Source organism: Oryzias latipes, chromosome 23 (genome assembly GCF_002234675.1).
Source record: "Oryzias latipes chromosome 23, ASM223467v1".
NCBI classification, from domain to species: domain Eukaryota; kingdom Metazoa; phylum Chordata; class Actinopteri; order Beloniformes; family Adrianichthyidae; genus Oryzias; species Oryzias latipes.
This window is the reverse complement of record NC_019881.2, coordinates 24132740-24153845: the sequence shown is the minus strand read 5'-3', so window position 1 is coordinate 24153845 and position 21106 is coordinate 24132740. Positions and strand designations below refer to the sequence as shown.

At 46.2% G+C, this 21106-nt stretch overlaps 2 protein-coding genes and 1 long non-coding RNA gene across 6 annotated transcripts; 2 read left to right on the top strand and 1 right to left on the bottom strand.

Annotated features, from left to right (window-relative positions):
- The first annotated feature begins 1310 nt into the window (after positions 1-1310).
- LOC111946930 lies at positions 1311-4285 on the top strand. Of its 3 annotated transcripts, none has more exons than XR_002872746.1 (4): positions 1311-1454; positions 1856-1989; positions 3634-3759; positions 4039-4285. It is a non-coding gene; the product is annotated as an uncharacterized LOC111946930 (long non-coding RNA). The 3 variants fall into 3 exon arrangements; XR_002872747.1 differs by having other exon boundaries at positions 1665-1989; XR_002872745.1 differs by having other exon boundaries at positions 1311-1989.
- A 7475-nt stretch (positions 4286-11760) lies between these two features.
- On the top strand, positions 11761-14176 carry LOC111946929. The gene is made up of 3 exons (XM_023952391.1): positions 11761-13433; positions 13610-13673; positions 13738-14176. The coding sequence occupies exons 1-3, from the start codon at positions 12959-12961 to the stop codon at positions 14165-14167; spliced, it is 969 nt and encodes a 322-aa protein (XP_023808159.1). The 5' UTR covers positions 11761-12958; the 3' UTR covers positions 14168-14176.
- A 1512-nt stretch (positions 14177-15688) lies between these two features.
- On the bottom strand, positions 15689-19429 carry ing3 (inhibitor of growth family member 3). Of its 2 annotated transcripts, none has more exons than XM_004085663.4 (12): positions 19310-19429; positions 19097-19168; positions 18047-18147; positions 17904-17969; positions 17549-17645; positions 17410-17481; positions 17207-17323; positions 16960-17123; positions 16689-16876; positions 16434-16623; positions 16319-16357; positions 15689-16244 (listed from the first exon to the last, which is right to left on the bottom strand). In XM_004085663.4, the coding sequence occupies exons 1-12, from the start codon at positions 19335-19337 to the stop codon at positions 16128-16130; spliced, it is 1251 nt and encodes a 416-aa protein (XP_004085711.1). In that variant the 5' UTR covers positions 19338-19429; the 3' UTR covers positions 15689-16127. The 2 variants fall into 2 exon arrangements, with proteins under 2 accessions (XP_004085711.1, XP_023808157.1); XM_023952389.1 differs by having other exon boundaries at positions 19252-19418.
- Between the last annotated feature and the right edge of the window lie 1677 nt (positions 19430-21106).

The window sequence follows — 21106 nt, the reverse complement described above, 5'->3', positions numbered from 1 at the left end:
TGTGACTGAGGTAAGTCTGCTAATTGCTCAAGAATAAGTTGGAAACTTGTTTTAAGCGGGTTCGCTTATTTTATCTGTAAGGACTAACTTTTTTGTAGAGGAATGCTGCTATTCCACCGTGTATGTGCCTGTGAGGAGATTGAAAACTACGAGCGGGAGTTTGCTAACGGTTAGCCTCAGCCGTTTGAAGTTCAGCTAAATGCAGCCATTAAATAAATTAAGCTGTTGTTTTTATTGGTGTTGTACCGCGTTCCGTTAAATACATTGAAAAATATACATTTTTTCACTAGATAATTCTGTCGCCGTTTTACCGATGTACGCTGGCGTTTATGCACCGGTTGTTGTGGCTCCCCCCCCCCCCCCCTTTTTTTTTCTTTCTGTCTTTCTTAGTAAGGAAGCCAGCTACTTTTGAAACGACCAGCTCCAAAATTCCTATTGATATTTATCAGGTCCGTCGAATTCAATGCGTTAATCATTTTAATCTGTAATGTGTAGGAGTCCAATAGCGTGTTTTTTTTTTACACCGCAGTATGGCGGTCCTTCCCATTTATATGTTAGCCTGCCGTAGCTGCTGTGCGCGCGCAGCCACCATTTCTCGAATGCAAGACAGTGACAGAGACTGTTTAGGTTGTCATGATCGCTCATTGTTGGTCAAGCGAAGTTTACACTGTGTTGTTGATTTTGAACATTCTCCTGCAGAGATTATTTTTTTTAAATGGAGGTCCGTGATTCCAGATACTCGTCACGATTTCCCAAACCAAAAACTCATCTATAAACCAGGAAAAAATAAATTTTTTTAAATGAAATTCCAAGAAATAAATCTGTAGGCCCTTAGAAGCCAGTGCATTGTCGTCAGTGTTGTTTTTTTAGCAGTTCTACAAATCCTGCAACATTGCTGTGGCAGCTAGTGTGAACTGTATATTTGCCATTACTATTTTAAAATGTATTAATTTATTTGGAACAGGACTTCGATCTGAATAAATGCTGTGTTGGTACCTTTTGGTGTTGTAATGTTTTTTATTTTTTGTAATATATTATTTTTTTTCCCACCAGGAAAGATGCAAGCTGTGCGTGAACATGTCGAACACCAAAAAAAATAAATGTTTTGAAGTTCAGCTGACCTTCAAATCCTTTTGGGAATGCGGTGAGTGGAAACATCACAATTTCCAGCATTTTTCTTTACAGGAATCAGTCAACTTTGTGGATAAACTGTCAGCTGTGATGCAAACAGATTTTTTAAATTGCTTTTTAATTTAAAGATAATTTCTGTGCTGTATTCTAAACATAATTTTGCTGGGTTCACAGCTGCCAAAAAGTTGAACATCCCAACCTTGGACTTGAAAGTGTTTGATGACTCAAAGACAGAAGTTGATGAGCAGGTTTTTGATCTCCTGTTGAAAACCCAAACCTTGGTGTGTTGGAAATTTGTCTGGCCTAAGATACAAATCCAGAAGGTGAAGTTCTTCTTTTAAATTGTAATTTATCTATTCTGTTTTGAACGGTTTTGGGTAAATTCCCCTTTGATGCCTGAATTTATTTCCAAGGGAAATAATCTGAGTTTTTGCTTTCAAGTACATGCTAAATTAAGAACATTTTTGAGCTGAAGAGTTATGATTGTATATTTGCATCAATAGGAGTCTGAGGGTTAATGATTTCTTTGACAGGATAGTGTGGGGAACAAAAGACGGGCAAATAAGTATGAGTTTTTTATCCTATTGCTGTCTTAGACAAGATAATAAATCTGCTAAACTGTTAAGTCGGTCAGTATTTAAAAATCTTTGTTTTTACTTTTTTTGTTTTTGCTATCATACTAATTTAAATATTACAGTAACTGAAAGCTTTAATACTTTGACAGATCAGCTGAGTTGTCTTGCATAGAGCTGCAATACCAGTTCAAGTGGAGATACTGAAGTGGACTCAGATGACACCATAATATTACAACACAGTCCTACAACAAGACAAAGACTTGAAGACACCTCTCTTGCCAAAGTAAGTAAATAATCTTTTCACAAAGTCATTTCAAGCATTCAAAGTCAGGCTGTCTTTCCAATTCAGTTTAGTTGTCAAACAGTGCAGTAAGGCAGATCATCCAAACTAGTTTAAAGTTTTCTAGGGAAACAGCAGATTGCACCGAGTGAGTAAGTCACAACACATTGAATACATTCTGGAATACTGTCCTCATCATACAATTCTTCTGTATTTCCTTCAACAAATCTCTGCATATAACAAGATATTGACTATACGGGCGACAGTGGCTCAGGTGGTTGAGCGGGTCGTCCAAGGTCGTCCAATGGCGGTTCGATCCCCGCTCCCACCAGCCAAAAAATGTTGTTGTGTCCTTGGGGAAGACACTTCACCCTCCTTGCCTCCAGTGTGGCTCCACTGGTGTGTGAATGTGTATGAATGCTCCCGGTGATGGTCAGAGGGGCCGTAGGCGCGAAATGGCAGCCACGCCTCTGTCATTCTGCCCCAGGGCAGCTGTGGCTACAACCATAGCTTACCATCACCATGTATGAATGAGGAGTGAATGAATAATGGACACAATGTAAGCACTTTGAGTGTCTTGAAAAGCGCAGATAAATCCTATCCATTATTATTATACAAAGACAGACATTGATTATGCAGTTTTTGAGGGGGAAAAATGTTTTCTGGGACATGGTTTCTGCAGTTCAATTGGAATTCACCTTCAAGTTCTTGACAGGACTGTTTTGCAGAGTTAACCGGCCTTAACTTCCCATCATGCCATTGTTTACGCTCCCGTTACCTTACAGTCCCTCACAACCCCCAAGCAACAGAATTGGCGTGCAATATTGGAGCTATCCAGCCTTATAGATGTGAGCCAGATGCCAACTCAGACGAGGAGAATGAAGACAAGCGGAGCAGGGAGCTTGTGGCCTGCCAAATGTAGCTTGTACGTAACAACTACAAGATTTCTCAAATTACATCTTTTCATCTGCTCATGATTCATCCCAATTTGAGAAAATAAATATTCAGAAACAGTTTTATTCTTAAATCTTATAACAATATGTCATCATAAAAATGCTACATTTTAAAAAATAACTTTCATTGGAGTGGGTCCCCCATTTTTAACATGTCGCAGTATTTTTCTCATGATGGGCATGTTTAAAACTGCACATCTGAGTATTCACTCAAATCGGGATGAATCAGGAACAGACAAAATAAATGCAGTTTGAGGAAGGTCTCTATTTTGACGCACCATATGAAATGAGGTGGGTCCGAGTCCCTCTGCTCTGCTCTATTCTGATGTGTCCACTTGCAGACAAACAGATCCATTAACATCTTCATCATACTTGTCTGAGCTTGATCTAAACTATGGCCGGAAAGCTTCAATATTGCTCACCATTTTCCTTTCACCACTAATGTTAGTTTTTGGTTGGAAGGACTGTAAGCTAGAGGGAGAGGGCGTAAACAAAGGGATGATCGGACATCAGCAGAGGGTAACTACTGTGTCAATAGCCCCGCCTACAACTCAGAAGTTAATTTCTGATCAACTCCAAACCACTCTGCACAAACTGTCTTTAAACATCATCTCAAAGTGCTTCAACCCCAGTAATCAGTGCTTGCAGTTGTATTTTTTATTATTAATATGGACTTTTAAATTTGATCCAATAGGTGGTTGCTGTCATTGGTGAGGATGCATCATCCGTTGAAGGTCATGTGAATGTCCTGCATATCCAGTACAGCAAAGTGCGAGAGGATATACTAAAGAATTACCCTTTCTTGAAGACAACCTCAGGGGTCAGTGACATTTTAAATCAGTTCTCAGCTTAAAATACATTTTGAATGTCAATATGAGCTGAGACATCTGCTAAAATGACCATTAACAGCTTTAACTCAATTGTAAAAACATTGTAATTTTCTAAACCCATATATAAATATATAGTCATTCAAGCCAAGTAATATTTATACAATGAGATAACTAAAGGGAAATGGCAACAAAAAATATTAGAATGTTTTATGTCTTGTTTGTTTTAGTTAAAGTGAATGATTAATTTTCTAATTTTTTTCAATTTTCAGTTGTTTGATGATGTTGACCGAATGCATCCATCACCTGTCAGTTTAAGCCAGCGCTTCAAGGACGGCGTTTACCAGTATTGTGCCAAAGGTGCTTGAGCTTGTTCAAAGAAAAGCTCCATTAGCCAAAGTCTCCAAAGAAGCAAGAGAAGAGATGCTTGCAGAGGATCTACTAGGTATTGACATAAACGTAATCCTTGGTAATCTTTTGTGTTTATAGTTCTTCTTTTTAGAATTCGCATCAATATTATCTTATCACATTTATGCATTTTATTATTTAAATTATGCATTTAAACTTGGTTATAAGTTTACTTTATTATCTATTTTTAGAAAATGTAGAATGCAGTAGAAAGATGTACTTAAAATGAGGTCTAGTGCTTCTTTTGTTAATGTCACAAGTTTTATTTCATGGTTTAAAAATGGTAACTGAAGTGCTATGTGCTGTTTACAATTGATCAAATGTTAAGGTTATAGTTACAATGAATGCAATGTGAACTGAAGGAAAAATATAGATTTTTCATTATTGTAAAATTGCTAATAATTGTAAATATATGCATCCTGTTGTGACACTGTACATACTGTGAAATGTCAGAATTGTAATTGTTTTGAATGTTTAATAAATGATATAAACAGTATACTGGTCTTTTAATGTGCTGTATCTGGTACAAATTTGCCATCAAAGGGTACAAAAGGCTTGTCACTGGGGCAGTACCCTTAAAAGAACAAATTTGTACCTTTTTTAAAGGTACATTATGGTACCATAGCACTATAAGGTACAATTTTGTCCACAGAGGTACATATTTGCCTTTGAAAGGTACATACTGAAAGGCTACAGATACGCACCTATATGAAAGGGTACAACATTTGTACCCTTGAGGGTACTGCCCCAGTGACAAGCCATTGTACCTCTAAAGGTACAAATTTTGCACATTTTTTCTGACAGTGTAGGATAGCCGAGGGTTAAACAACACAGAAATTAAGTAAACTACTAATAGATCAAGACTCCGTTGTGATACCTGTGCAGGTGAACGTGACATAATCGTCATTTTGTTATGGAAACAAATTCTTGTCTTGAAAGACTGGAGGCTCTTTGTGTCACAATGTGCTGCAGGCAGAACCAGCATAAGATTATACTTTAAACACTGACGTCCAATAACTTTCACTCCCAGAATGCAACATTTCTAATGATATTAAGGTTGTCATGCTGTTGCTGTGAGGATTCTGCAGTTCATTTTTTCGGTGGTGGTTCTGGTCAGGTTCATGTCAGTCATCCACATGTCTTCAGTCAGTAAAGTGTCTATTTTCAGGTCTACATTGTCAGATCATCTGTTTATTGTTTCTCCACAGATTTTGTCCTGTTTACGTTTATTTATTAAATGTTTCAGTTCCTGACAGCTAGATCCGATGTGACTCTGGTTCTGTTATGAATTCTCAGCTAAATCATAAATGATCCTCCAAACACAGGGATTTGTTGTGATAATAATAATAATAATAATAAACTTTATTTGTATAGCACCTTTCCAGATAAAAATCACAAAGTGCTTCACAGTACAACACAATAAAAAAACAGTAAAACACAGTAAAAACACATGTTAAAAAGAAATTAAGTAAAAGCTATTTTAAAAAGATATGTTTTTAGCTGCTTTTTAAAAGAAAACACTGAGTCCACAGATCTGAGGCTGAGAGGAAGAGAGTTCCAGAGGGATGGGGCCACTGCGGCAAAGGCTCTGTCTCCTTTAGTTTTTAAACGGGTTCTCTTAACAGCCAGCAGACCCTGGTCACATGTGACTGAAAGATTTGAATATAAAAGATGGTGAAGCTGAAATATTCAGAGTTTAAAGAAGGTGAAACCAGAGAATATTACAGTAACCCTTGTGCTATCTTAGATTACCCCCCCCCCCTTTCCATTGAGGTGTTCCCCCTACCATGACAAAGGTGGATAAAGGTGGAAAGATTTCATGTAATCCATGGACACCAGTGAAGATCACAAATCATTGAAGAAAAAAAGGTTCAGAGCTCTGTCTAGTAGGGGGGTCGGCAACCCGCGGCTCAGGAGCCACATGCGGCTCTTTAGCACTGCCTTAGTTTGAAAATGTAAAAAGATGGGGGAGATAAATATATTATTTGTTTTAAAATGGTTTCTGTAGGAGGAAAAACAAGACACAAACATTCTTAACGTTTTCCAATGCTGTGAGAATGTGTAGAATAAATATTTTAACGCCCAGCAGGTACATCGCTTGCGGCGGGAAATACGGGAGCCAAGCTGTCATCCAGTTCAGCTGTCAATCAACTGGCGCTGGAGAACTGTCCCTGTCCCATGAACCGCAAGACTGTGAACAGTCAGAAAGAGAAGCTAAGAACGCAGTCCCCTTCCCAGCATAACAAGTCCATTTATTATGAACACACACAACATTGAACATTGCACAGGGGTCATCAACCTCTCCCCCTCCCACAATCATGGTGCAACATAAAGAAACAACATAACAGGAAGAATAAACTAAGGTGGAACAACAAAACTGCCATATGAAAAGAAACGTGGGCAAACAGAAACGCTCCTGCTGAACCCTAATCAGATCAGGAGACCGCATCCCACAATCCCCTGCTGCTAACAGACCTAAAATGCACATGACCGCCACTACAATTTCAACATTTCTGTCAACGAAGATTTGCGTCATAGCCTGCGACACACATTTCTACCAGCAGGGCGGCGGACCGCTAGGCAGGTGGCTGACGGAAATCGAACCACCATCGGTTCCGTGCATTGCTTGATGAAGTAGAAAGCAAATATTCTGATCTCCTGCTACACAACACAGTCCGATGGCTGTCCAGGGGGGACGTTTGCGTCACTTTGTCGTCTGTTTAGAACACGTGAAAACATTCCTGAAAAGCAAAGACCTGAACTACCCACAACTGGAAGAGAGTGGCTCTAAAAGCTGCACGTTTTGGTGGATATGACTGACAAGCCAGCTAAAGGAGCTGAATGAAAGTCTGCTTGAAGCTGTTCTGTCATTCCAGCTGACTGTCATGGGGAACGTCGTCACGCACGTTCCATTTTATGGGTTTGTGTTTGAATCCTCAAAATAAAAATGACATCAAAAATCGGATTTCTTTATTACATTTCTTTAATTTTATCAAAGCAATGAAACTAAATCATTGATATTGTAATGAAGTTAAACTTCCACAACAGAGCAGTCACATGATGCGTCGTTCTCCCAGAATGCACTGCAGAGCAAATAAACATTTAATCCTTAATAATTATGTATTTGTAGCCAACTAGTCATTTTGATAGCAGGCTAATATAGCTAATATAGATACATATTGCATGTGTTGCCTTCATTATAAGGCTTAAATAGGGCTTTTAATATTATGCGGCTCCAGACAGATTTGCTTTTTGTTTTTTTCGTCCAATTTGGCTCTTTCAACATTTTGGGTTGCCGACCCCTGGTCTAGTGGGTCTAGATGACCCTACTCCCAATATTAAAGTGCCTAGGATAGCACAAGGGACAGCCACAGTTTTCCTGCATCTAACACACACAAAAGCACAGCGGGCACTTCTTCATACGGGGCAGGGGCAGCACCCCGGGGGCTCCACGTGGCTCGTGCCACTCTGCAGCGCCACCGCCGGTCCGTTTGCTGGAGCTTTCTGATTACTTTCCCCAGGATTCCTGGATCCTTCTGAACCGTCTGTATTGGATGCGCTTGGTTCTAATGTTCTGCGGTTTCCAGTTCTTCACCCAACCGGCCCGATCAAATACACCCCCCACACACCCACACACGGTACCTGTGCAGGTTTTGAACTACAGTTGGACCGACAAACCCATCCTTGAGGTTTGGACAGTTCACCAGAACTCAGATCCTGTTAGCAGTTTGTAGTCTGGGGAAAATCCCGTTTTTGCTGTTTCTGACAGGTTCTGGTGGTTTTTCTCTGATGAGGGACGACTTTCAGAAAGAAAATGAGGATGAAATCTGCATTTCTGGGTTTTCTTCATTCAAATCGCTGTGAATCAGGAGCAGATGAAAAAGATCGTACTTGTAGAAAATACGCTGGGCGGGGCCACAAGCTCTGAGCTCTCAGAAACAGGGAGGGGGAAGAGGGTAAATGGCGTATACTTATATAGCGCTTTTCTACCTTCTTCAAGGCCCAAAGCGCTTTATAGTCACACACACAGTCACACACTGGTGGCGGCTCCGCTGCCGAACACTGGTACCAACCTCCCACCAGAGCCAAGGTGGGGTTCAGCCCAAGGACACATCTACTCATGGGTGTGCAAGGTTGGAATCGAACTAGCAATCTTATGATCATGGGTCGACCGCCCTACCGTTGCACCACAGCCGCCCGTTGCACCCAGAGTCCCGCCTACAATTTCTGATGAACTCCTGCTGCTCTACAGAAACTCTCCCTGTGTCCGAATTACCGCCCTAACCCCTATATAGTGCACTAAATAGTGCGGTCGCCATTTTGTAGGGTTGTCCAAATCAGCAGTTCAAAAATCGAGTGCACTAGAAATTTCCCAGAAGTCTCTACGAAAAACCAGTGTGGAGTGATGCTTACTCGATTGGTAAATATTGACCAGAATGCATTGCGTTTGAATTATTCGAAAATGGCAGACAGTTGCACAGGAGGATGACTTAAAAATGTGAGAATATTAAGAAGTATCAAGTATCTGTTGTCAAATATATTTGTAAATATGTATTATGACATGTGTAATATGTTATATTCCTCAATCGACAACCTACATTGTTTTAAGCTCATCAATTTCGATCATGCTAACTAGAATTATTAACGTCGAAGGCTAAAAACAAACGCTGTAGATATTACATCAAAAAAGAGTGAGTTCTAACCGTAGTGATAAGTTATTCTATTCTATTCTAGAGGCATGTGTGTCACAGTTGGAGCTGAAAGGAAACCAGAGATTTGTCCTCGCAGACGGACGCCACTTTGCTTGTTCTGCCGGTTCCTGGTGTTGTTCTGCCGTTTCCTGGTGTCGTCCTGCCGGTTCCTGGTGTCGTCCTGCCGGTTCCTGGTGTCGTCTTGCCGGTTCCTGTTTTCTTTCTGTTGGTTCCTGGGGTCGTCCTGCCGGTTCCTGGTGTTGTCCTGCCGGTTCCTGGTGTCGTTCTGCCGGTTCCTGGTGTCGTCCTGCATGTTCCTGGTGTCGTCCTGCTGGTTCCTGGTGTTTTCCTGCTGGTTCCTGGTGTCGTCCTGACGGTTCCTGGTGTCGTCCTGCCGGTTCCTGGAGTCGTTCTGCTGGTTCGTGGTGTTTTTCTGCTGGTTCCTGGTGTCGTCCTGCCGGTTCCTGGTGTCGTCCTGCCGGTTCCTGGTGTCGTCCTGCCGGTTCCTGGTGTCGTCCTGCCGGTTCCTGGTGTCGTCCTGCTGGTTCCTGGTGTTGTTCTGCTGATTACTTGTGTCGTCTTACTGGTTCCTGATGTTGTTTTGCCGGTTCCTGGTGTTGTTCTGCTGGTCCCTGTTGTCGTCCTGCTGGTTCCTGGTGTTGTTCTGCTGGTTCCTGGTGTCGTCCTGCTGGTTCCTGGTGTCCTTCTGCTGGTTCCTGGTGTTGTTCTGCTGGTTCCTGGTGTCGTTATGCTGGTTCCTGGTTTTGTTCTGCTGGTTTCTGGTGTCGTTATGCTGGTTCCTGGTTTTGTTCTGCTGGTTTCTGGTGTCGTCCTGCTGGTTTTGTTCTGCTGGTTCCTGGTGTTGTTCTGCTGGTTCATGGTGTCGTCCTGCTGGTTCCTGGTGTTGTTCTGCTGGTTCCTGGTTTTGTTCTTCTGGTTCCTGGTTTTGTTCTGCCTGTTTCTGGTGTCGTCCTGCTGGTTCCTGGTGTTTTCCTGCTGGTTCCTGGTGTCGACCTGCTGGTTCCTGGTGTTTTTCTGCTGGTTCCTGGTGTCGTCCTGCTGGTTCCTGGTGTTGTTCTGCTGGTTCCTGGTGTCGTCTTGCTGGTTCCTGGTGTTGTCCTGCCGGTTCCTGGTGTCGTTCTGCTGGTTCGTGGTGTTTTTCTGCTGGTTCCTGGTGTCGTCCTGCTGGTTCCTGGTGTCGTCCTGCTGGTTCCTGGTGTCTTTCTGCTGGTTCCTGGTGATGTCCTGCTGGTTCCTGGTGTTGTTCTGCTGGTTCCTGGTGTTGTTCTGCTGGTTCCTGGTTTTGTTCTGCCGGTTTCTGGTGTCGTCCTGCTGGTGGGTCCTGGTGTTGTTCTGCTGATTCCTGTTGTTTTCCTTCTGGTTCCTGGTGTCGTTCTGCTGGTTCGTGGTGTTTTTCTGCTGGTTCCTGGTTTTTTGTTCTGCCGGTTCCTGGTGTCGTCCTGCGGGTTCCTGATGTTGTTCTGCTGGTTCCTTGTGTCGTTATGCTGGTTCCTGGTTTTGTTCTGTCAGTTTCTGGTGTCGTCTTGCTGGTTCCTTGTGTTGTTCTGCTGGTTCCTGGTGTCGTTCTGCTGGTTCCGGTGTCGTCCTGCATGTTCCTGGTGTTGTCCTGCTGGTTCCTGGTGTTTTCCTGCTGGTTCCTGGTGTCGTCCTGCCGGTTCCTGGTGTCATTCTGCTGGTTCGTGGTGTTTTTCTGCTGGTTCCTGGTGTCGTCCTGCCGGTTCCTGGTGTTGTCCTGCTGGTTCCTGGTGTTGTTTTGGTGGTTCCTGGTTTTGTTCTGCTGGTTCCTGGTTTTGTTCTGCCTGTTTCTGGTGTCGTCCTGCTGGTTCCTGGTGTTTTCCTGCTGGTTCCTGGTGTTGTCCTGATGGTTCCTGGTGTCTTTCTGCTGGTTCCTGGTGTCGTCCTGCTGGTTCCTGGTGTTGTTCTGCTGGTTACTTGTGTCGTCTTACTGGATCCTGATGTTGTTCTACCGGTTCCTGGTGTTGTTCTGCTGGTTCCTGGTGTTTTTCTGCTTGTTCCTGTTGTCGTCCTGCTGGTTCCTGGTGTTGTTCTGATGGTTCCTGGTGTCGTCCTGCTGGTTCCTGGTGTCGTTATGCTGGTTCCTGGTTTTGTTCTGCTGGTTTCTGGTGTCGTCCTGCTGGTTCCTGGTGTTTCTCTGCTGGTTTTGTTCTGCTGGTTCCTGGTGTTGTTTTGCCGGTTCCTGGTGTCGTCCTGCTGGTTCCTGGTGTTGTTCTGCTGGTTCATGGTGTCGTCTTTCTGGTTCCTGATGTTGTTCTGCCGGTTCCTGGTGTTGTTCTGCTGGTTCCTGGTGTTTTTTTGCTGGTTCCTGGTGTCGTCCTGCTGGTTCCTGGTGTCGTCCTGCCGGTTCCTGGTGTTGTTCTGCTGGTTCCTGGTGTTGTTTTGCTGGTTCATGGTATCGTTATGGTGGTTCCTGGTGTTGTTCTTCTGGTTCATGGTGTCTTCCTGCCGCTTCCTGGTGTTGTTCTGCATGTTCCTGGTTTTTTTCTGCTGGTTCCTGGTGTTGTTCTGCTGGTTCCTGGTGTCATTCTGCTGGTTCCTGGTGTCGTCCTACTGGTTCCTGGTTTTGTTTTGCCGGTTCCTGGTTACGTCCTGCTGGTATCTGGTGTTGTTTTGCTGGTTCCTGGTGTCGTTCTGCTGGTTTTGTTCTGCTGGTTCCTGGTGTTGTTCTGCCGGTTCCTGGTGTCGTTCTGCTGGTTCCTGTTTTTTTTCTGCTGGTTCCTGGTGTCATCTTTCTGGTTCCTGGTGTTGTTCTGCTGGTTCCTGGTGTTGTTCATCTGGTTCCTGGTGTTGTTCATCTGGTTCCTGGTGTTGTTCTGCTGGTTCCTGGTGTTTTTCTGCTGGTTCCTGATGTTGTTCTGCTGGTTCCTGGTGTAATCCTCCTGGTTCCTGGTGTCGTCCTGCTGGTTCCTGGTGTTTTTCTGCTGGTTCCTGGTTTCGTCCTGTTGGTTACTGGTGTTGTTCTGCTGGTTCCTGGTGTCGTCCTGCTGGTCCCTGGTGTCGTCCTTCTGGTTACTGGTGTTGTCCTGGTGTTTTCCTGCTGGTTCCTGGTGTTGTCCTGATGGTTCCTGGTGTCTTTCTGCTGGTTCCTGGTGTCGTCCTGCTGGTTCCTGGTGTTGTTCTGCTGGTTCCTAGTTTTGTTCTGCCAGTCCCTGGTGTCGTTCTGCTGGTTTACTGGTGTCGTTCTGCTGTGGGTCAACATCTGTGGCTCCAAACAGTCCCTTTTGCTGATGCCCACATTTTGCGGGATTGCGCTGCAGGCAATGATTTTCATTGCAAAGGTTGGTTTGACTTCCAGTGCCCCAGAAATATTGCTCTCCCCATCTTCATAATGCCAAATGCTCTCTCTCCACCACAGAGCGTGCCCTGGTTGCTGCTCATGCTGCATATCTTCTCGTTTTCAGTTTGATCTCACGGTTGAATTATTTCGAACAGGAACACAGAGATTCATATTCTAAGCAATTTTCAGTAATGTAGAAGACAAAACTACAGAAAAAAATGCCTCCTCGCACGAGCCTGTAAATCGTTCAGCGGCAAAAAAATAAATAAACACTGCCATGGAATAATAACAGGTGTGGTGTTCTCCAGACGCGATGTTCTCCAGACGTGGTGTTCTCCAGGTGTGGTGTTCTCAAGGTGTGATGTTCTCCAGACGCGATGTTCTCCAGATGTGGTGTTCTCCAGATGTGGTGTTCTCCAGACGCGATGTTCTCCAGACGTGGTGTTCTCCAGATGTGGTGTTCTCCAGACGCGATGTTCTCCAGACGTGGTGTTCTCCAGGTGTGGTGTTCTCCAGGCGTGGTGTTCTCCAGGTGTGGTGTTCTCCAGGCGTGATGTTCTCCAGGCATGATGTTCTCCAGAAGCGGTGTTCTCAAGGTGTGATGTTCTCCAGACGCGATGTTCTCCAGACGTGGTGTTCTCCAGGTGTGGTGTTCTCCAGGCGTGGTGTTCTCCAGGTGTGGTGTTCTCCAGGCGTGATGTTCTCCAGGCATGATGTTCTCCAGAAGCGGTGTTCTCCAGATGTGGTGTTCTCCAGGCGTGGTGTTCTCCAGGTGTGATGTTTTCCAGAAGCGGTGTTCTCCAGATGTGGTGTTCTCCAGACGTGGTGTTCTCCAGGCGTGGTGTTCTCCAGGTGTGGTGTTCTCCAGGTGTGGTGTTCTCCAGATGTGGTGTTCTCCAGACGCGATGTTCTCCAGACGTGGTGTTCTCCAGGTGTGATGTTTTCCAGAAGCGGTGTTCTCCAGACGTGGTGTTCTCCAGGCGTGGTGTTCTCCAGGTGTGGTGTTCTCCAGTTGTGATGTTCTCCAGATGTGGTGTTCTCCAGACGCGATGTTCTCCAGACGTGGTGTTGTCCAGACGTGGTGTTCTCCAGGCGTGGTGTTCTCCAGGTGTGGTGTTCTCCAGTTGTGATGTTCTCCAGATGTGGTGTTCTCCAGACGCGATGTTCTCCAGTTGTGATGTTCTCCAGATGTGGTGTTCTCCAAACGCGATGTTCTCCAGACGTGGTGTTCTCCAGGTGTGGTGTTCTCAAGGTGTGATGTTCTCCAGACGCGATGTTCTCCAGAAGCGGTGTTCTCCAGATGTGGTGTTCTCCAGATGTGGTGTTCTCCAGACGCGATGTTCTCCAGACGCGATGTTCTCCAGACGTGGTGTTCTCCAGATGTGGTGTTCTCCAGACGTGGTGTTCTCCAGAAGCGGTGTTCTCCAGGTGTGATGTTCTCCAGACGCGATGTTCTCCAGACGTGGTGTTCTCCAGACGTGGTGTTCTCCAGGTGTGGTGTTCTCCAGTTGTGATGTTCTCCAGATGTGGTGTTCTCCAGACGCGATGTTCTCCAGTTGTGATGTTCTCCAGATGTGGTGTTCTCCAGACGCGATGTTCTCCAGACGTGGTGTTCTCCAGGTGTGGTGTTCTCAAGGTGTGATGTTCTCCAGACGCGATGTTCTCCAGAAGCGGTGTTCTCCAGATGTGGTGTTCTCCAGACGCGATGTTCTCCAGACGCGATGTTCTCCAGACGTGGTGTTCTCCAGATGTGGTGTTCTCCAGACGTGGTGTTCTCCAGAAGCGGTGTTCTCCAGGTGTGGTGTTCTCCAGAAGCGGTGTTCTCCAGGTGTGATGTTCTCCAGACGCGATGTTCTCCAGACGTGGTGTTCTCCAGACGTGGTGTTCTCCAGACGTGGGGCCTCATTTCTAAAGGTTGCGTACGCACAAAAGAAGGCGTACGCCACTCTCTACGCAATAGTTGAGATTTATAAAAAGCAAACTTGAGGGGAAAATGTGCGGTCCTTCACGCTCTGACCCAGGCGTACGCACAAAAACGGGTGAAATGAGAAACGGCGACACCGTCGGCAGATGGAAGAAACACGTGAAAATGAAAATGACAATACTGCCTCTCAGAAATAACATGAAGACTTCACAAAGCAAGTCTGACAATTAACAGCTACACCAACACCCGTTTGATCGATCAGCAGTGAAACAAACAAAACAAATCAAACGAAAATTACAACAGAAATTCAAATGAACACTTATTTCCAAAAAGAAAAGTGAAATATTTTCTGCAATATTGGCATGTTGTGCAATTCATCCTCATAAATAATATAGTTAACAGAACGAAATAATGTACAAAACTGATATTCTCGTCAATGTGTCTGTCTGGAGGAGCAGATATAGGTGCAGACAGACAGACAGATGGATAGATAGAGAGAGATGCACTAATTTTCCACTGGGGAAAGTTGTTTTCATAGTAAAACATTTCTTCATAAGCTACAGAATTATGGTATTCATGCATATGCCTTTAGTTTGTTTTATTTTTGATAAAACAATGTATGGCGTATGTCTCAACCATTCAGAAAGCAACAAGAAATTACATTTGTGCTGATCAATTTCCCATTTCCACGTGGATTATTACCGACATCTGTAGCTTGTCAGATGTAATTAAATAGAGGGAAATAAAATGCCCCATCACAATGCGTAATGACGCACAATGGCTGATCTGGCGCTCTTAGAAGATGTGGCAAATGGAAGAATTCGGAGTGAACGCATCTTTAGACAAGAAGACTTGCTGGCAAACGAGGACGAGTGGCTTATGAGCCGGTTCCCACTTCCTCCAGCCGTCCTCTTGGACCTCTGCGGGCTTTTGGGCAGAGGAGCACTCGGAGGAACTACGCGTGTCACCCGGTGCATCTGGCGCTCCGGTGCCCTCCTCCCGATGGAGCGCTAGAAGTTTATAAGCCTCGACTTTGATGTCCGACCATTTCTTTTTTATTTAACAATGGTCCGAGGTTGTGAGGCTACAGCATTTACGGCGTCTGCCGCCGTCTGCCGCTCACGTGGCTTTTTGGCATTAGTAATGCCCACACTGTGCCCTCCAAACAACACTTTTCTCCTCTTTTCCACCTCGCCAACGATAACTTCTACTTCACATTGAGTGAAATTACGTTTTTTTCATTTCCTCTCTGTGTTTGCCATGGTTCCGCAATCAATGAATATTAATTTGTGGGCGTTTCACGGACTATTTATGGGCAACTATGGGCGTGTCATGAAGCCGCAAAAGCTGCGCTGCATTTAGAATTGGTTGTGATTTATTAAGGGAAAGATGCGTAGGATGTGTGTGCGCACGGTTTTATAAATCCCAATATTTCTGTGCGTACGCACGTCCTATGTTTCATCCGTACGCCACTTCTGACGCAAATCCTACGCAAAGTTTTATAAATGAGGCCCCTGGTGTTCTCCAGACGTGGTGTTCTCCAGATGTCCGTCACTCACATGAGAACCTTCTGTCAAACAGACTGACCGTTTCAAACTTCCTCTTTATTGGACCGACTGCAAACACGCTAACTCACATGTGCACATTTACATCCTCCACCTGTGCAGGAGGAGCACAAACTGCAGCGCCACACCCCCACCCAGCTGAGGCTCCACCCCCCTGCCATGTCGATTCGGCAGAGGAACGCAGCATGATGGGAAACCTGTCTGTTTCCTGCAGTGTGGAGGAAACCCAGTCGGGTCATTTTTGTTTGATTTGTACACCAGAGCAGATCTGGAGAACCAGCTTCCAGAACGGAACCTGAACAGCTGAGGACCGGATGGGTTCTCTCGTCCCTGACCTCCACACAAAGGTCAGACGGCTTGATGAAAGCAAGAACAGTTCAGATCAAATAGATCATCTGCTTCAAGCTCTGATAGAACCTCAGGACCGGTTCTGCTGCAGTCCGCTAATCTCCTGTGTCTATTTGTGGCGGCTGCCCCTCCTCTTCATGGCGGCCGTGCACTGTGGACAGTACCACTTCCCTTTGGGCGCCTCGGTCAGGCCCACACAGCCATAGTGGAACCACTCGATGGGACACTGAGGAGGAAGAGGACATCCTTCAGAACCGCCTTTCAACCAGGTTCCAGAACCTCACCAAAGCTCATACTCACATCTGTGTTGTCACAGCCAACCATCTCCCCATAAGACACCTGGACGAGATCCAACAGGAAGCAGTTAACAGCGGAACCTACAGGAAGTGACCTCACAGCGCGGTAGCGGGCATACCTGGTTGCAGATGCAGTACCGGGGCTCGTTGGGGTCGTAGGTCCAGTCCACTTGGCTGTTAGCCTCAGCTTCCGGCAGCGCCGACGCCTGCTGAGAGAGCTCCTGAGCCAGTGCCGAGGAGGAGGAGCAGGAGGACAGGGAGGAGGAGGAGGAAGAGGAGGACTGGTGACTGGAAGACTTGATGTTGCTCCTGGAAAACAGGGACTAGAGGTCAGACGGGTCCGAGACACCTGCGGTGGGACGGGGGTAACTTACTTTGACTTCCGACCTCTGGAGTCAGAGGTGGTGCTGGGAGTGAGCGTCTGGGTGAGGGTGGAGGCCAGGGCGGAGGAGGAGTAGGAGCCGTCCCGGGACACGGAGAACTCTCGGCCCAGCTGGAAGTCGTTGTTCTTGATGGCCTCGTAGCTGGCTTTGAGGCTGGAGGTCCGGCGGCCTTCCTTCATCTGATGGGACGGAACAGACGGGGGATGGAGCGCCACCAGCGGGGCCGACATGCACGATTTTAGGATGGGGGTCGGGTTCTGACCTGGGCTGTGGCCTGTACGGCCTGCGCCGCCGCCAAGGTGATGGCGCCGGCGCCGGCCCCGGGTCCTGCGGGCAGAGCGCTCAGGTTGTAGGAAGCCAGGGGCTGAGAGGAGTTGAGGCTGTAGGCGCTGTTGGTGGATGCAGACATGCTGTTGGTGCGGCAACCTAGGGGGCAGGAGGGGGGGGGGGCAGTTAGCTGCGTGGAGGCTCCGCCCTCCAGCTGCATGGCTGTTATCTGCAGATGCTACCTGGCGTGTTCTCCTTGGACGGATCCGAGGTGAGTGTAGACAGCAGAGCCTCAGACTTGAACTTCTTCTCAGGAATGTGCTCCACCGTGTGGTGGGCGGGGGCGCTGCACTTCCTCTCTGTGGACAGAGGACACGGTGACACGTGAACCTGCTGCAGAGGTCCTGACATCACGAGGCGGAGCTGAGGGCGTGCAGCAGCTTACTCTCGGCTGTTATGTGCGAGTGCATGTGATGGTTGTTGACCGGCTGGGAGGGACTGTCCATCTCCAGTGACCCTGAGAAGAGCACAAGGTCACCGCTCTGCCTTTCAGCCCCAACGAGTCGCTCTGGAATCGAACTCACGTCTCTCCAGGATCTCTGTGATGCCGGCATTGTCTGCCTCCAGCTCCATTTTGAACTTGGCCAGCTCCTGGTCCAGTTTCCGCAGGTGCCGGTCCACCTGGAGGCAGAGGAGACAACAGGTCACATGAGCTTCTGGACGCGGTGCAGCAGGTAGACCCGGTCCAGCTGCTGCGGGGCGTCTGTTGGTGATGAGGGAGGAAAGCTCCTCCCCAGTGGTGTTAGGGACAGACAAAACTGTCAGGGAACTCCGTCCTGCTACGGTGGAACCTCCAGGCGATCCGGCAAACCCAGCTGGACCGTCACTGTGCAGGAGGTCAGAGACCATCCGGTCAGAGCGGCAGACGGTTCCACTCACCAGATCATAAATCTGATTGGCCAGCTGTACTTTCTCATCTGCGTCCTCCAGGGCCTTGTAATAATCCTGAAACACACCAGAAACAGAATCTAGATCTGACAGGTTCCTTCGGGTTCCTCCAGAACCAGCAGCAGATTCCAGACCTTCTTGATAACCTCCATTTGCTCCTCTCTCCACTCAGGTTTGTTCTTCTTTGCATTGATGAAGAAATCAATGACCCTCTGCTCCAGCTGGTCTGTGGCGTCTGAAACAAAGAGGCGGGAAAGAACTAAAGCACATGACATCAGCTTTCTGGTGCTGGTTCTGGATCAGACAGGAACCTAGAAGAACTCTCTTACTGTCTCCAAAGTTCTTCCACCTGCAACTGCATCAGAGGTCAGATCTGAGACTGGGGGGGGGGGGGTCAGTCCACCTAACTCTGACCCTCCAACAGCTAGGGGTCACAGATGACCCTGGAGGACTTTACAACTGAACTAGGGCTGCACGAGATGAGCAAAACTCGCCATTTCCAACATTACTGATGAATATTGCAATGACCATATAAGTTGTGATGCATATAGCAAACTATCTAAATAGATCATTTCCATTTCACTGCAACAGCTTCAATTAAATTTAAAGTGTACGTTAAATTACACTCCGAATGCCCCCCCCCCCCCCCCTACATCAAAGGGCTCCATCTGGTTGGTCAAATGCATTAATGGATTTATGTGATTCCTTAAATCCTTCAAGCTGCCATAAGATTGTTTGAGCACATTTAAAGTTACATTTATCACAGCTTGATATCAGGATAACGATAAATGAGTGACTGAATGTGCCTCAACTAACAAATACTGATGTGATAAAAGTTTGAACAGCAGCTGCGGTCATGACGTCAACATGAAAGGCGGCGGATAATGAAGGGATGTGCTTTGATCACCATGACCGCCTGACAAAAAGGGGAGGGGCTTCAGAATCTCAGCCACATATGCGTAAAGTGGCGCACGCAGCTCTACAAAACCTCACTTAGTGAATTATTAAACGAGCTGAAAGGTTGATAAGTTCCGTTGACGTGACTGAGGTGTCACCGGGTTCACGGACATGTCAGGTGTGTTAGCTCCGGTAATCTGGCCTTTTTTAACCGCTCGCTGGCGGTTCGAGTCTCCGTGCCGCGGCAGATGTCCCAGCCGAGCCCGGTGGTTGGCGGAAATACGTACTCTGCACCTGCAGGTCCATCTCCCGCATTTCCGTGAACCTATCGCGGAGGTCCATGGGAAGCTGCTCGATCACTGCCGGAAAAGGAAAAACACGTTAGCATCCGCTGCAGCTAGGCTAACGGAAATGCACGCGGCGGCCACACATAGACACACACTGTGCACACATAACGGGCCGAAGTCGGTACCGCCGCGACGCCCCGGTCCGGTACTCACTCTCAAGGTAATCTTCTAGGTACAGCATGGTGGCAAAGTTCGCGCTTTGGCCGTTTTAGGACAGAAACGGCTTCTTCCAATATGGCGCTGCCTCGCTGACAAAAACACTGGAAAAAAAATGAGGTCAGACTGCGCCTGCGTGACGTACGCGGCTTTCGGATTGGTTCAACAATGAGGGCGCGGTTTTTCCTGTTGTTAAAGGAAATGCATCATGGGAATAGTAGTTTAACTTGCATACTTTTGGACTTTGCACCAAATAAAGATGTTTTACTTAAGATTTTCGCTAATATTATAAACAGAAGGTGGGCTTGGCCTGAGATTATTTAGCTGCTGAGACCTTAAGCAACGGGTCTGTTTGTCTGTGATGAAAATATCAGGACAGAAACGCTGCTATAAACCAAAAATCACTTCATAAGGAAATCACCGATCTATGTTTTGCCTATCTGCACCTTTCTTTCCTTCCTTTCTTTTTAAATCTTTTTTTTTTCTTCCTTTTCTTTTAAAGTAAATTTTATGTTGATTATTTCTATGATGTATTGTGATTTTAATGCATTTTTCTGTTTTGTGAAGCACCTTGAATTACTTTGTGTACGAATTGTGCTATACAAATAAACTTGCCTTGCCTTGCCTTGGACATGATCTGCTTCCATGCCCTCACAAAGTTGAGCAAAACATCTGGAGTTCACAGCATTACTTTGAATGAAGTTGATGGTTTTCACAGTGACATCCATCACCTCATGGAACTCTGGAGACATTTTTTTTGCTGCAAGGTTTTCACGGTGGAGAAAACAATGGGTCCATTTAGCTTCTGGCGCAAGATCAAGTATCTGCTTGATGACACCGCGATGCCTGCCAGTCATTGACGCTGCGCCATCACAGCACACTCCAACACCGTTCTGCCAGTCAAGGCCATTCTCAGTGAAGTAGTTATCCATGCAGCGGAAACATTCCTCAGCTGTAGCTCGAGTTGGAAATTCTCCACAAAACAGAATGTCTTCTTGCAAAGAGCTATCCCACCGGTAGCGAACAAAAACCAACAGCAGCGCAGCATTTGTGACGTCAGTCGACTGGTCCAGCTGCAAAGAGAAAAAGGGGCTCTGTCTTATTCTCCCCAGAAGCTGCTGCTCAATGTCTGAGGCCCTGTCAGCAATATGGTGACTCACAATGTCATTCGACAGCGGGATGGTCTTGAGCTTCTTTGCTGCAGCCTCACCAATCATCTCACGGCACATGTCCACAGCGGCAGGCAGAACCAGTTCCTCCGCTATGGTGAACGCTTTCTTACTCTGCGCCACACGTCTGGCTACGAGGTAGCTGGCCTTTAACGCACACTTAGCGTCGCCAGTCAGTGACACGATGGACCCCCTCTGCATCTGAAGCCCATCATCCTTTCTTTTGAAATAATCCACTGGCTTTCCAATGAGCTTCGGATGTTTGGTTTCCAGATGGTGCTTTAATTTTGACGGTTTTAGTGCTTCATTGGATAATGTTAGCCCACACTCAACACACTGGGCTCTGCCTCACTGCCTCCGTTCACAAAGCCGAACTTTATAAAATCAGGGTTGTATTTTCGTATAAATTTCGCCTTTGAAGGGGGACTGGCATAACTTTGTACTTCATTTTTTCGTTTTAAAAACTTCTCCATGTATCTGCAACTGCTTTCTTCACTCTTGTAATCAGGATCTCCCATTTATTCTATAAAAAGTAGCATCAGAGAACAATTACCAGACTAAAATGTCAACGGCACTGTGCTGCCAGTCAGAGGACAGAAAATAAAAATCTTCGACAGTTTTAACA

Coding starts and splice junctions, on each gene's coding strand:
- ing3 (XM_004085663.4), bottom strand. CDS start 19,337: ATGCTGTACCTAGAAGATTACCTTGAGA. Junction 17,970..18,046: donor AAATGGAGGTTATCAAGAAG/GTCTGGAATCTG, acceptor GGTGTGTTTCAG/GATTATTACAAGGCCCTGGA. Junction 17,124..17,206: donor GTCCAAGGAGAACACGCCAG/GTAGCATCTGCA, acceptor CCTGCCCCCTAG/GTTGCCGCACCAACAGCATG.
- LOC111946929 (XM_023952391.1), top strand. CDS start 12,959: ATGTTTTCCAGAAGCGGTGTTCTCCAGATGTGGTGTTCTCCAGACGTG. Junction 13,434..13,609: donor CCAGGTGTGGTGTTCTCAAG/GTGTGATGTTCT, acceptor GGTGTTCTCCAG/GTGTGATGTTCTCCAGACGC. Junction 13,674..13,737: donor CCAGACGTGGTGTTCTCCAG/GTGTGGTGTTCT, acceptor GATGTTCTCCAG/TTGTGATGTTCTCCAGATGT.